We start from the raw sequence: 11,807 nt of genomic DNA, 5'->3' as shown, positions 1-11,807 counted from the left end.
ATCAGAATATGTGACTTTACCTTCTAAAGGGTATTTGGGGCATCAAAAGAGCAACCAAATCACTCAGCTAAAGAAAATCACGTGCAAATGTACTTACTACTACTAATGCAACAGTTCTAAAGCATCATAGAAAGAGCCAAAACCAGCATCAACCAAAAAAATCTCAGCCTCAAAACTGATCCGCCAGCTTAGCTGGCCAACACAAGATCCAAAAATTACTAGGAATACTAATCAAACAAGAGATCTTGCACATAAAAAATATCTAAACTACCCACAAAATAGTAAATATCACTGGAAACAGATTATCCATCCACTTGACATTCAATGCTGCATTGGCATCAAAGTTTCAATTTTTTGCCGAAAGTGTGCCATCAAAGTTTCAAAGATTCTTCATCCCCCCCCCCCCCGGCCCCAAAAAAACCACCTCCCCACACACACACAAAAAAAAAAAACAAATTAAAAACAATTTGACAGCAGAAATTAGTATCATCACCAAAAAACTGAGATTTCAAATAGAAGGTATACAGAATCAGCAGCATTTCGACCACAAACTTCAATTTGATTTACTAAAGATTGATTTTTACTACTTTAGTTAGGCCTTGAAATACTAACAATAAGTAACAAATAACCAAAGCTATATCTCCTACTACATCAGAAGCAAATATATTAATCTAGAAATTACAGAAAGAAACAGTCAAAGAGAAAAAATGCCATTAAATTAAATCCAATAAGCCCAAGAAAAAACCATAGGTAATCCAATAATTCCACATTAAATTAAAACACCTAATCTGACGATGCCTAATGTTCTTCAGGCTTTCTGCAAAGAATCATATGCATAGGACTAAAAATCTCTTTCTCACCACCTTTAGCCAAATAATCAGCTGTCACAAACAACATTTTGTGCACATCAACTGTACCCTTAGGTGCAATTCCAAGCCAAGAAAGCACTGTAACAACAATATGGTTCCTCCAATAAGCAATTCTCCCCATTTGCAACCTTGTCCACCATGGGTTTGCTGGTGGCTTTGCCAAATCTTTTTCGTCCACAACTTCAAACCCGACCTTCTTAGCAACCTTAGCAATGTCGCTGTAACTTCTCAGACCGGGTAACGCATCACCCCTTTCGATACCATGAATAATCTCAACATGTTCAGGATCATCAGCATTGTATAATTCAGTTGTAACCCATTCGTACGAAACGTACATCGATCCGGGTTTCAAGACCCGATAAATTTCTTGGTATACTTCTTCCAGTTTTGGTGCATGACATGTTGCTTCAATCGAATACGCTCCATCAAAACTGTTGTCACTAAAAGGCATTTCTAGGAAATTCCCACATACCACTTCACATAAGGAGTCAAGGCCTGCTTTCTTGTTATGGGCCTGGGCCCGTTTTACTTGGTACTCGTTGATAGTAATGCCAACAACATTAGCCTTTGAATGGGCCGCGATGGCCCGCATAGGCCCTCCAACCCCGCAGCCCGCATCAAGAATGCGGGCTCCAGGCTTTACGCCCAACAGATCCACAGCCCTCTCTTCGTGAATGCGCGTGCAATCACGGTGAGATTTTCCAGGGATAGAAGGGGAAAAGTGAAAAGACTGACCCCAACCCCATTCGTAAATATCCGTTACGAGATTATAAAAAGTGTCGACAAAAGCAGGGACATTTTCGGTAGTTTCGATTTCTTTAGGGCGACGAAAGAAAGACCAGTACTGTTTGTACTTGTCTTGAACTTTCTCTTTGGCAATAGAACCACCAGAAAGTTGAACGGCAGTTTTACCCTTCTGCTCGGCAGAACCAAGGATGCAAACGAACCAATAAAGGCCGCCCGCGACAAGGGAAAAGGTTGCCAAGAGAGTGAGAGAATCCATTGAGAAAAAGAGAAGAGAAAAGTGAGAACGAATTAGACAAGTGCAAGAAAAGGGGCAGCCTTTTTATTGTTTTCTTTTTAACAAAGGAAAAAGTGGTTTGGACTGATTGCACGATGTGGTTCGTGACAGTCACGTAACGACGCGTCCACATCATCTATTGCGTGTCAGAGGTACAGGTGGACACAAAAGAGTTACTTCCACTGTTTGAACTTATTTCTTTTTTAATCGTGTTAAAATTAATGACCTCTTTCCTAATTTGAAAATAAATTCACTTTATGAAATAATTTACAGTCACATAAATATTCAAGACTTATTTTAAACCATAAATTTCAAAAGTCTTTCCCTCTTTCTTAAATGTCGTGTCCAATCAAATGAGTTCACATAAATTGAAACAGAGGGAGTACTATAGGTTATTGGAAAGACTTATAAGTTACTTCCTCTGTCCCAAAAAGATTGTCCTCTTTTGATTTGGCACAAAGTTTAAGAAATAAAGGAAGACTTTTGAAATGTGTGGTCCAAAATAAGCGTTAGATATTTGTGTAGCTGTAAATCATCTCATAAAATTAAATTATTTATAAATATATAAAGGGGGTAATTTTTTTGAAACAGACTAAAAAGGAAAGGAGGATAATCTTTTTGGAACAAAGGGAGTATAAGTAATTGGACTATATTTGAGTTTGAATTTAAAAATTGAAATAAATTCTTGAACTTATCGTGAAAGTGTTTGTGAAAACTGAAAATTAAAAGCCACTATGAAACAAATATTTAAGGAATATTAGAATATTCCCCATTTTCCCTTTAAAAATTAAATAAACTTAATACTTTATCCTTCTATTAAGGTGTTGATTGAATACGAAATTTAAGAATTAGAAAAAGCTTTAATTTTTTTTTTTTCTGTTAGTAAGATAATGAACCTTTCTATCAAGTAGGTTCAAATAAATTATATTTTCAAAATGAAATTGAATGCTAATCTGAAAAGATAATTAGACAAACGAATACGGAAAATCTGTCCCGGAGAAAGTATTTAATATTTGAAATTAAAACATGATGTGAAGTTCAAATAGTAAACTGCAAAATTTATTTTTTAAGTGTACATAGAACAGATTTGCAAGCAAAATAGTAGAGATCGTTTTTTTTTTTTTTTTTGAGATTTCACTTCATAACACTAATCTCCCCTATAGTTTAAAATAGTAGAGATCATTTCCCCAGACTTATTTGCTTTGGCTTATTGCATTTTTGGAAGAATTATAGTTATGTCACTTGGTGCAAATAATAAAATAATTCAAATAAGGTAAGATCTTAATTAGATTTAAAGTCCTAACTGTTGAAACTTCCTACATAGTCCTAAATGTTAAAACTTCCTACATACTCCCTCCGTCTCATAATAAGTATCACCTTAGCCAAAAATACGCATATTAAGAAACCAATGATGAAGTGTAAAGTTTACCAAATTACCTTTATGTAAAAAAAAAATTCCTCTTGATGATTAAAGCACGCACAAGTAGTTCATCTTTTGACATTGGGAATCCAAACATAATTATTTAGAGTACAACTACTTCTTTTGCCTCTTACTAATCCTCTCTTCCATTGGCCAAAACTTTCATCGACATTGTGAATCCAACTTTTGGCCTTGAATAAAGAAACTTGTAATTTTTTGTCCAAGGGTAAAGATGGAAAAAACTAGTCAATATATGCATTGATATCCTAAGGTGACACTTATTATGAGACGGAGGGAGGAGTTCATAAAAAGAAATTATATTATAAGCAAAATTTTGGTTGATCTCAGCGAACTAAATATTACTCTCTTAGTTTCAAATTAGTTATCGTGTTTCGCTTTTCGAGAGTCAAACTATTTGAACTTTGACCAATATTTTAATATGCATTTTTCATCATATTGAAATGAGAAAAATTACAACTATAGTACTTCTCGTATACAGTGGTGGATCCAGGATTTTCACTCAGGGTGTTCGGAAAAAAAAAAAGCTAAATATACACTGTAATTTTTACCGAGGGTATTCAAAAGTTCATATATGCACATAAACACAGAAAATTTACCCTATATATACACTGTAATTTTTTGCCGACGGTGTTCGGGTGAACACCACAGCCCCGACGTAGATCCGCCCACCTTTCGTATAGTTTCGAAAATTTAATTTTTAATTGCAAATTATTGAGTTGATCTAATCCAGCTTAGCTTCATAAATTAGTCAAATTTACTTTTGAGAAGCCAAACATAACAACTAATTTGAGAGAGGGAATAGAAAATACTGATTAAATGACAAGTTTACTCAAGGTGAAATTTTAAAGGCTAAAAGAAATCAATCACCATTTAGCATAGAGATCTCGTGTTTTGCTAATGGTAATTACAGTTTTGAATGACGCTGGTATGAGATAAATTACTCAAGAGAAATTAAATAGAGGAACACGATTATTAAAGATTCATATAGCCGATCCCAACTTGTTTTTGATATGGAGTGTAGTTATTATAATTTGTCTTAGATTTCTTAACATCTCGTGGACAGCTGGTTGTGGCCATAATTAATTCACTGAAACCATCAAAGTATAGTGTATATATCTTCATACACACACACGCTGCAAATACACATAATGACATACGTATATACGTACTCACACACGTATATGTGTGTTATATACACGTTTGTGTTTACGCTTAATCGTGAAAAAAAAGATGGAAAGAATAGAAGCAAAGGACAACATGTTTGATCATGGTATCGCTGACGACTTTGGGAAATCTTGTAACTGGACTACTAGTTTGGAAAGAAAATTCCTACACCTCCATTTTAATGGATAATAATACTCAATTTACTTCAGCATGCAATAGACCTCCAAGTGAAAGATATGTTATAAGGGAAAGAAGTAACAATCTGAACTCGATAAATACTAATCTAATACGTAGTCAACAAGTATATGACGAGGATATTTTGTTTGTACTTTGTATGCATTTACGTTGCTGAATCCTCGTACAAGCTATTTTTGTCGCTTTAACTTTTTAAGTCGAACTGCATTTCACAAGCTCGATTTTTCTGTCATTTCGTTGATATTGTCAAAAACTATTTACAGCAAGTGCAGGAGGCTCACCCACCAAATATGTATACAAAACACCTACAGCCTCCCAAAGATCTAGCCAGCTATATACAGAATGTACACGCTATCTTACACCAAAAGTATTATAGAAGCAAAAGCCAACTCTGGACTCTCTGCTCCAACAAAAGTTCTCCTAATTCTTTCCATCCACAAAGCCCAAACAGCAGAAGTGGTGCCATCTTCCATAACTTAGTTTCCTTCATTTCAACTGCACTAAAGCTGTACTATAGTGTCAAGACATACGGTCAATTACCTTCCCAGTTTCTGAAGTTAAATTCTCTAACATCCAAGGGTTGGGAGAAAAAATACCACATCTCGTCCCAAGGAGAAGGAATTCGGCACCGTGGGTCGCTTAATTTAGGTCTCCGCTGGAAACAGAGAGTGCAAAATGGTCAGCATAGTTAAATGACATCATCATTTTCAATCAAACTAAGTAACTAACATCATCCTCTTTTAATCCGAGGGTCTATCGGAATCAGACTCTCTACCTCACACAAGGTAGGGGTAAGGTCGGCGTACACCCCACCCTCCCCAGACCCCACTTGTGGGATCACACAGGGTATGTTGCTGTTGCTCCTTATATTCCCCCGAGCATTTATGAATCTTTCACATCTACTATAGATAGATCATATGTGCTTCAACTTGCACAAAAACAATCAAGACTATGATAGTGCTACTATTTCTGGATATCTATTGAGTAAATAGGTCTCTACAAGAAAGCAAAAGCTACCAAGATGCAAATTTGAACTCATTTTGTCTCTGATTTTTGAATGGTTAATCCATCAGGTCAGCCGAAATCCGACTAAAAGCTTGTCCAATTATTAGTTGCACTTTATAAGCATGTTATCAGGATTCATTGGCAACGAGATTAAAAAAAAAAAAAAAAAAAAGAACATGCTGAGGTATGAATTAGTAAGCCCTTGGGTTATATAGGGAAAAAGACAAGAACATCAATGATATAAGACCAAATGATAAAATTTTGAGCTATTTAGAATTACTTCCATTTGGATGAACAAGCGAAAAGACCAACAACGAATAAGCTTGTACTATATGAAGAATGTTTTAGAATAACACATACCTTATTAATATTCGTAGGTAAAACAGCTCTATTTATGGCTTTTGGGGTCCATATCTTTATGTCAGACTCCATTCCACTGCTAGCAAGTACTGCGGTATGAGGATGAGATTCAACACAGTTTACTTCGCCTTTATCTGCTTCCATAACACGAACAACCTCTCCACTCTTTTTATTCCATATGTAAATTCGACCACAATCAGACCAACCCGCGATATATTCACATCTGGGCCCAAAAAAGGTAACACCTTTTAATTCTTCACGAAATTTGTGACCTATGTAGACTTGTGGACCAAATTTCATGCCAGCATCCAGGGGTGGAGATGCACCAGACTGATCATATGGGTCAATTTCCTCTCCACAACTGTCATACGATACTGGGGAACTGGGGGATGGATCAAGTCCCAGCCCCATATCTTTTGTAAAAAGATATATAATCTCCTCATAGTATGAAACAAGAAGCTCGCTGTGGTCGGAGAAAGCCAAACCTGTTATTCCCTCATGCTCGATACCAACTAAATGTTGAGGACAGAAATAGTCAACAGGCTGACCAAAATCAGCAGATCCATCCCACCTATATTTGCGGATATCAAAAATTCTTGCAAATTCATCTGCTCCAGCAACAGCAAAGAAATTGAGATTTCTTGGATCTACTGCAACTTCACTTAGACGTAAAGACGTATAATTTCTAGGCCAAAAAGGTCGGCAAGTAAAAAGCTGTGTAGCTGTGTCTGTTCTCAGATCTATCTGTAAGAACACATAGAATCATAGCATCAGCCATATAAAAGATAAGGAGGAAGGAAGAAGCCATTGGAAATATCAAGAGGTTTAGAGAATATAAAATAGGAAAAAGAGCACATTCTTCCTTTTGTCTGTGAGTTTTCAACACTTCATAAATACCATCAAATGGTTTCCATATTAATTCAGCCTCTTTGATAAAAAACAATAAGCTTTTTACTCTACATACTCTTTTATGACCATGTACACCACACATGCCGCCAGTGCTACTAAAAATGTACCATTTCAAAGAGGTGTAGTCGATGAGGATCATCAAAAATTGTTCGTTTACCATCCATAGCTTAACATAAAACTGGAACCAAGTTCAGAAATTAAGCATAACTCACGTGCTGAACTAATCCATCATCTCCACATGTGTAAAAGATATTGGGGCTTCCTGGTTCAATTGCCAGTTTGAGAGCTAGTCCTTGATGCTTTGCTAGCAACTTGGTCGCCACATATCCACGTTCTAGAATTTGCGCGTGTCTCACCTACAATGAGTAGTTTCATTTGCAACTTCTACGAATAGAATTACAGCCTTTCTTAGTGGGTGTTCTAACAGAGCTATTTAATCTATTCATAGCTTTCAAAAAGAATCTAAGAATCCTAAGAGGAAAAATATATCCCCTCCTTTTAGGAAGATTAAGGAAAGACAGTAATATGTAAGATGAAGAATCAGACAGTTTATAGGAAGGATATCATCGACATGCCAACATAGTCAAGAAGGTAAAGCAAAACTCTCAAGTAGTTACCTGCCCATCAGCAGCACAAGTAACAATGCTTCGGTTGTTAGTGTGGGGCATGATCTTTGCTACAAAAACATAGTCATCGTGACCTGAATGAAATGGGAGTAAAGTTTTCCCAGTTTCCCAGTCCCAGAGAATGACCTTCCTGTCATTAGAGCTCGATACGAGAATGTCGCCATCAGCACTAAAACTAACTGTATTCACCCAGCCTCTGTGTTTCTTCAGTTTCCTGAAGATATCAAGACGCAGCACCAAGTCCTGTTATAAAAACATTGTAATTATATGGAGGCTCCAGAATTTACAATTTTGACTTCAAGTTCAAAGTATAAGCTTGATCAACAAATTAACAGGTATATAACTTAAGCACAATCTACTGTTTCTATCTGTTCAGTGTCTTGAAAGAATACACAGAAGCCCTAGATATTTTTTGGCACTAAGAATATGCTTGTTATTCATAATCCCATATACAATATAGACGTTTGTTAACCAAAAGAAGAATGTAAGCAATAGCACAAAATGCAAGAGAGAACACATTAATGTCCTTTTTAAAGGATAAGAAATACACATAACAAATAAGCTAGCTTGAATTCGTAAAATTAACTACTACTGGGAACCAAAGTATTTACTACTATTCAACAAATCCACCGAGGAAAGAGCGCTAAATTTTCCATCTAGTTGAACACAACCAAAAACTGACAGTTCTCAGAATCGGACATTCCTAGTGATAGATAGCTGGACACACAATCCATTCTATATACTAGTTAGTACAGTATGTTAAGATTTGGAAAAGTACTTCTGAGCCGATTATCCCAAAAAAAGAAAGAAAAAACAAGGGTTCACCAAGCTTAGTTTAACACCTTTCATGGATCCTAGACACATCTGATAAACCAATGGAACGGTCATGACAAACTTTTCCATAAATGTACAGCTTACCATATTATATTGTAACCATTTAAATTTGGTCGAATTTAAATGCATAAGAAATTTGAACTTTGTCTTAAACCAAATGAACAATCTAAATAATAGCACAAAATGCAAGAGAAAACACATTAAAATCCTTTTTATAGGATGAGAAATACACATAACAAAAAAAGCTATCTTGATTTTGGCAAATTGAACTACTATGAGGAACCAAAGTATTGACTACTATTCAACAAATCCAATGAGGAATGAGCGCTAAATTTTCCATCTAAACTTGTCAATTCTTAGCAAACCACTGTTTCCTTAGAATAGTTACACGCTGAACACAACAAAAAACCGACAGTTTTCAGAATAGGACACTCCTAGTGATAGATAGCTGGACATACAATCCATTCTATTATTCTATATACTGGTTAATATAGAATGTTAAGGTTTGATAAAGTACTCCTGAGCCCTTACCCCAAAAAAAGAAGGGTTCAACAAGTTTAGTTTAACACCTTTCATGGATCCCTAAACACATCTGATAACCACTGCAACAGTCATGATGAACTTTTCCATAAACGTACAGCTGACTGTATCATAATGGAAAATTTTAAATTTGATAGAATTAAAATGCATAAGAAATTTGGATTATGTCTTAAATTCAATACATATTATTCCAAATCAATATTATGGGTTAATATAGTCTATCTAGTTGAGCTTCAATGATAAGCCTATTTATTAGCCCAAGGTCCAGTTGATCTCATCTCATCCTAGAGACCCAAATCCATGCCGCATCGCACACCATGTCAAATTATGTAGCCAATAACATCATGCCACATGTCAAATACTGTGGCATGCCAAGTCAAATTGATGGGCCAATAGGAACATGCTAAGCGTACAAGTGACATGTTATGGCCAATTAAATGTAGTTTTGTCACTGCTTCAGTAAGATTAGACGGTGGCTCAAGTAAACTAATCAGATCGAAGCAAAGGAGTTTCACCATAAGCCAAAGAACCATCCAAAATCACAATTAGAAGCAAGAGAAACCTTTGAAGATCAAGAACTTCAAAAATTGCTCTACAAGCAGCAAACATTCAAGCATTTCAATACAAGTTTCAAGCATTCGGAAAAATGAAGAACGAAGGAAAATCAAGAGTCAAGGTGTTCAAGATCAAGATTACTTGTTCGTGACATTTGATTCAAAGCCATTGTTTGTGCCGACAACTAAAGTGTTTATGACATATCCATCAAAATCAAGAACAAGCAATCAATCCTTGAGTCAACATTTAAAGAGAAAAACTAGAGATTCTTTTTTTGAACTTAGAGAAACTCTAGAGATAGTAACGCTCATTGTAATTGGAAACTAAGTACTACAATTCATTACAGAGGCGTATGTAGCATTATAGTTATGGGTTCAATTGAATCCCTAACTTTCAACGCGGAGCATAAATTTATGTGTAAAAGTTTACTAAAATTGCAATAATTAGTAGATATGAGCCCATAACTTTACAAAATATAATGGGTTCTATGCTAATAATCTTAAAAAATTGAACCCATTGAGTTTAAATCCTGGATCTGCCTCTGATGCCTCTGATTCATTACAGCATTTTCTAGTTTAATTCATGGACTAAATTTGTTCCACACATACCATTACAGCGGGAAAAAACAAGACAGACTTTCATACATTATTCATAGGAGATCAACTAAGAGGCCTAAAAATGCTCCATCTAGCCCACTTCATAATGTTTGGCATCATTCCACCAATAATGGTACGATATTCATATGGAAAAAAGCAACACGATTTTAAAAGCTTTAAAACTTAAACTATTTTAGATATTCGAATTTCGAACTATGTTTTACTCCCTCCGTCCCACTTTATGTGACACTTTTCGCTTATGGAGATTCAATTTGTCTAATCTTTGAAGCTAAATTATAGTACTTCAAGTCTTCAACTCAATATCTTATAAGTAATTAAAATTTAGATATTCAATAACTATATAAAAGTACTATAAGTTTCAATTCTTCTCACGTGAATACGATGAAAAAATACAATTTAAAATGTCAATCAAAGTTCACATAGTTTGAATATCGAGAACCAAATTATATTTATCAAACAAACTTTTCAACTGATACATCATCATTTTCCACCAGGATCACTAATGCAATACATAAGTCAAGCTAACATCTTAAGCCCGTGTACACAGGGACGGATTTAGAGGCTGCCCAGGGTATTCACCCGAACACCGTCGGCAAAAAATTACAGTGTATGTATAGGATAGATTTTTTGTGTTTATGTAAATATATTAAACAAATGGAAAAGGTTAGCTCAAGTGGTTCAAGGTGTTCAGAACTGAATCTAGCATCCTAGGTTCGATTCCCATTAACAACATTATTTTTTATATTTAGCTTTTGTTATTTTTTCCAAACTCCTAAGTCAAAATCCTGGACTCGCCACTGCGTGTACAGAGGAAGAATAGAGTTGTAAATACGTAAACAAGAGGGACAAAAAGTGATGACCCATAAAGTAAAGAGAGAGAGTAACCTTAGAGGCAGCGAGGGAGTGTGAAAAGTTTCTGGTAGAGATTTCTCCGACCTCTCGTTTACATACATTAAAAATAGCTGAATCCAGGCTAGTTCTCGCCCTTTTTCTCATACTCATGCTCAAAGCCCACTTAATTGAACAAGGTTGTATGTTGCCTTTGTTGTTAAAATTGGGAATAAAGCTGAATGTTGATTTGTGGCTTGTTTCTGTGTTTGTTTATCTGCGTCAAAATAGGCAGAGTGGGTTTTTGAAGTTGGAAGAAAAGAACGCATGGTTTGACGGGTGGCAGTGGGCAAAGAGAGGAGACACTGATGTAAGAAAGTTGTGGGTTCCACCCGTCTTACCATCACAAGTCACAACATTGTATGACAATCAAATACATAACTACCCCTTAAAGTTACTACTTATCAATTTTAATTCACTTGGATACCTGAAGTAAGACTTATAGCCTCTTTGGTTAAGCTTATTTTTTTCAATAAGTGTTTATTTTAAAAACAAGTGAGCTATTTGGTTAAATTTTTGGGAGAAAATAAGTACTATTGGAGAGTAGAAAAAATTATTTTTCAGAAGCTTTAAAAAAATTATTTTTGTCCAAAAGCACTTTTTTGAAAAATACTTTTGATTTAAAAAAAACACTTAGAAGCACTTTTTAAAAGTTTAACCAAACACTAATTGTTGCTTAAAAGTGGTTTTAAATTAATTGGCCAAACACAAACTGTTTTTCGATAAAAGTAATTTTTTGAAAAGTACTTTTGGAAAAGAAAAAAAAAACACAAAATAAGCTAA

The 11,807-nt window shown here is 35.2% G+C and overlaps 2 protein-coding genes across 4 annotated transcripts; both read right to left on the bottom strand.

The window, feature by feature from the left end:
- Positions 1 to 639: 639 nt before the first annotated feature.
- LOC132049868 (24-methylenesterol C-methyltransferase 2-like) lies at positions 640 to 1,924 on the bottom strand. The gene has a single exon (XM_059440832.1). It carries the CDS (start codon positions 1,870 to 1,872, stop codon positions 799 to 801), a length of 1,074 nt encoding a protein of 357 aa, XP_059296815.1. The 5' UTR covers positions 1,873 to 1,924; the 3' UTR covers positions 640 to 798.
- Positions 1,925 to 4,863: 2,939 nt separating this feature from the next.
- On the bottom strand, positions 4,864 to 11,371 carry LOC132049867 (uncharacterized). 3 transcript variants are annotated; one of them, XM_059440829.1, is made up of 5 exons: positions 11,022 to 11,370; positions 7,582 to 7,804; positions 7,177 to 7,320; positions 6,056 to 6,799; positions 4,864 to 5,345 (listed from the first exon to the last, which is right to left on the bottom strand). In XM_059440829.1, the coding sequence occupies exons 1-5, from the start codon at positions 11,087 to 11,089 to the stop codon at positions 5,223 to 5,225; spliced, it is 1,302 nt and encodes a 433-aa protein (XP_059296812.1). In that variant the 5' UTR covers positions 11,090 to 11,370; the 3' UTR covers positions 4,864 to 5,222. The 3 variants fall into 3 exon arrangements, with proteins under 3 accessions (XP_059296812.1, XP_059296811.1, XP_059296813.1); XM_059440828.1 differs by having other exon boundaries at positions 7,582 to 7,833; positions 11,022 to 11,369; XM_059440830.1 differs by lacking the exon at positions 7,177 to 7,320 and having other exon boundaries at positions 7,582 to 7,833; positions 11,022 to 11,371.
- Positions 11,372 to 11,807: the final 436 nt, after the last annotated feature.

This window comes from Lycium ferocissimum, chromosome 3, assembly GCF_029784015.1.
Source record: "Lycium ferocissimum isolate CSIRO_LF1 chromosome 3, AGI_CSIRO_Lferr_CH_V1, whole genome shotgun sequence".
Classification (NCBI taxonomy): Eukaryota; Viridiplantae; Streptophyta; class Magnoliopsida; order Solanales; family Solanaceae; genus Lycium; species Lycium ferocissimum.
The sequence above is the reverse complement of the archived record's forward strand: the minus strand, read 5'-3'. Positions and strand labels throughout refer to the sequence as shown.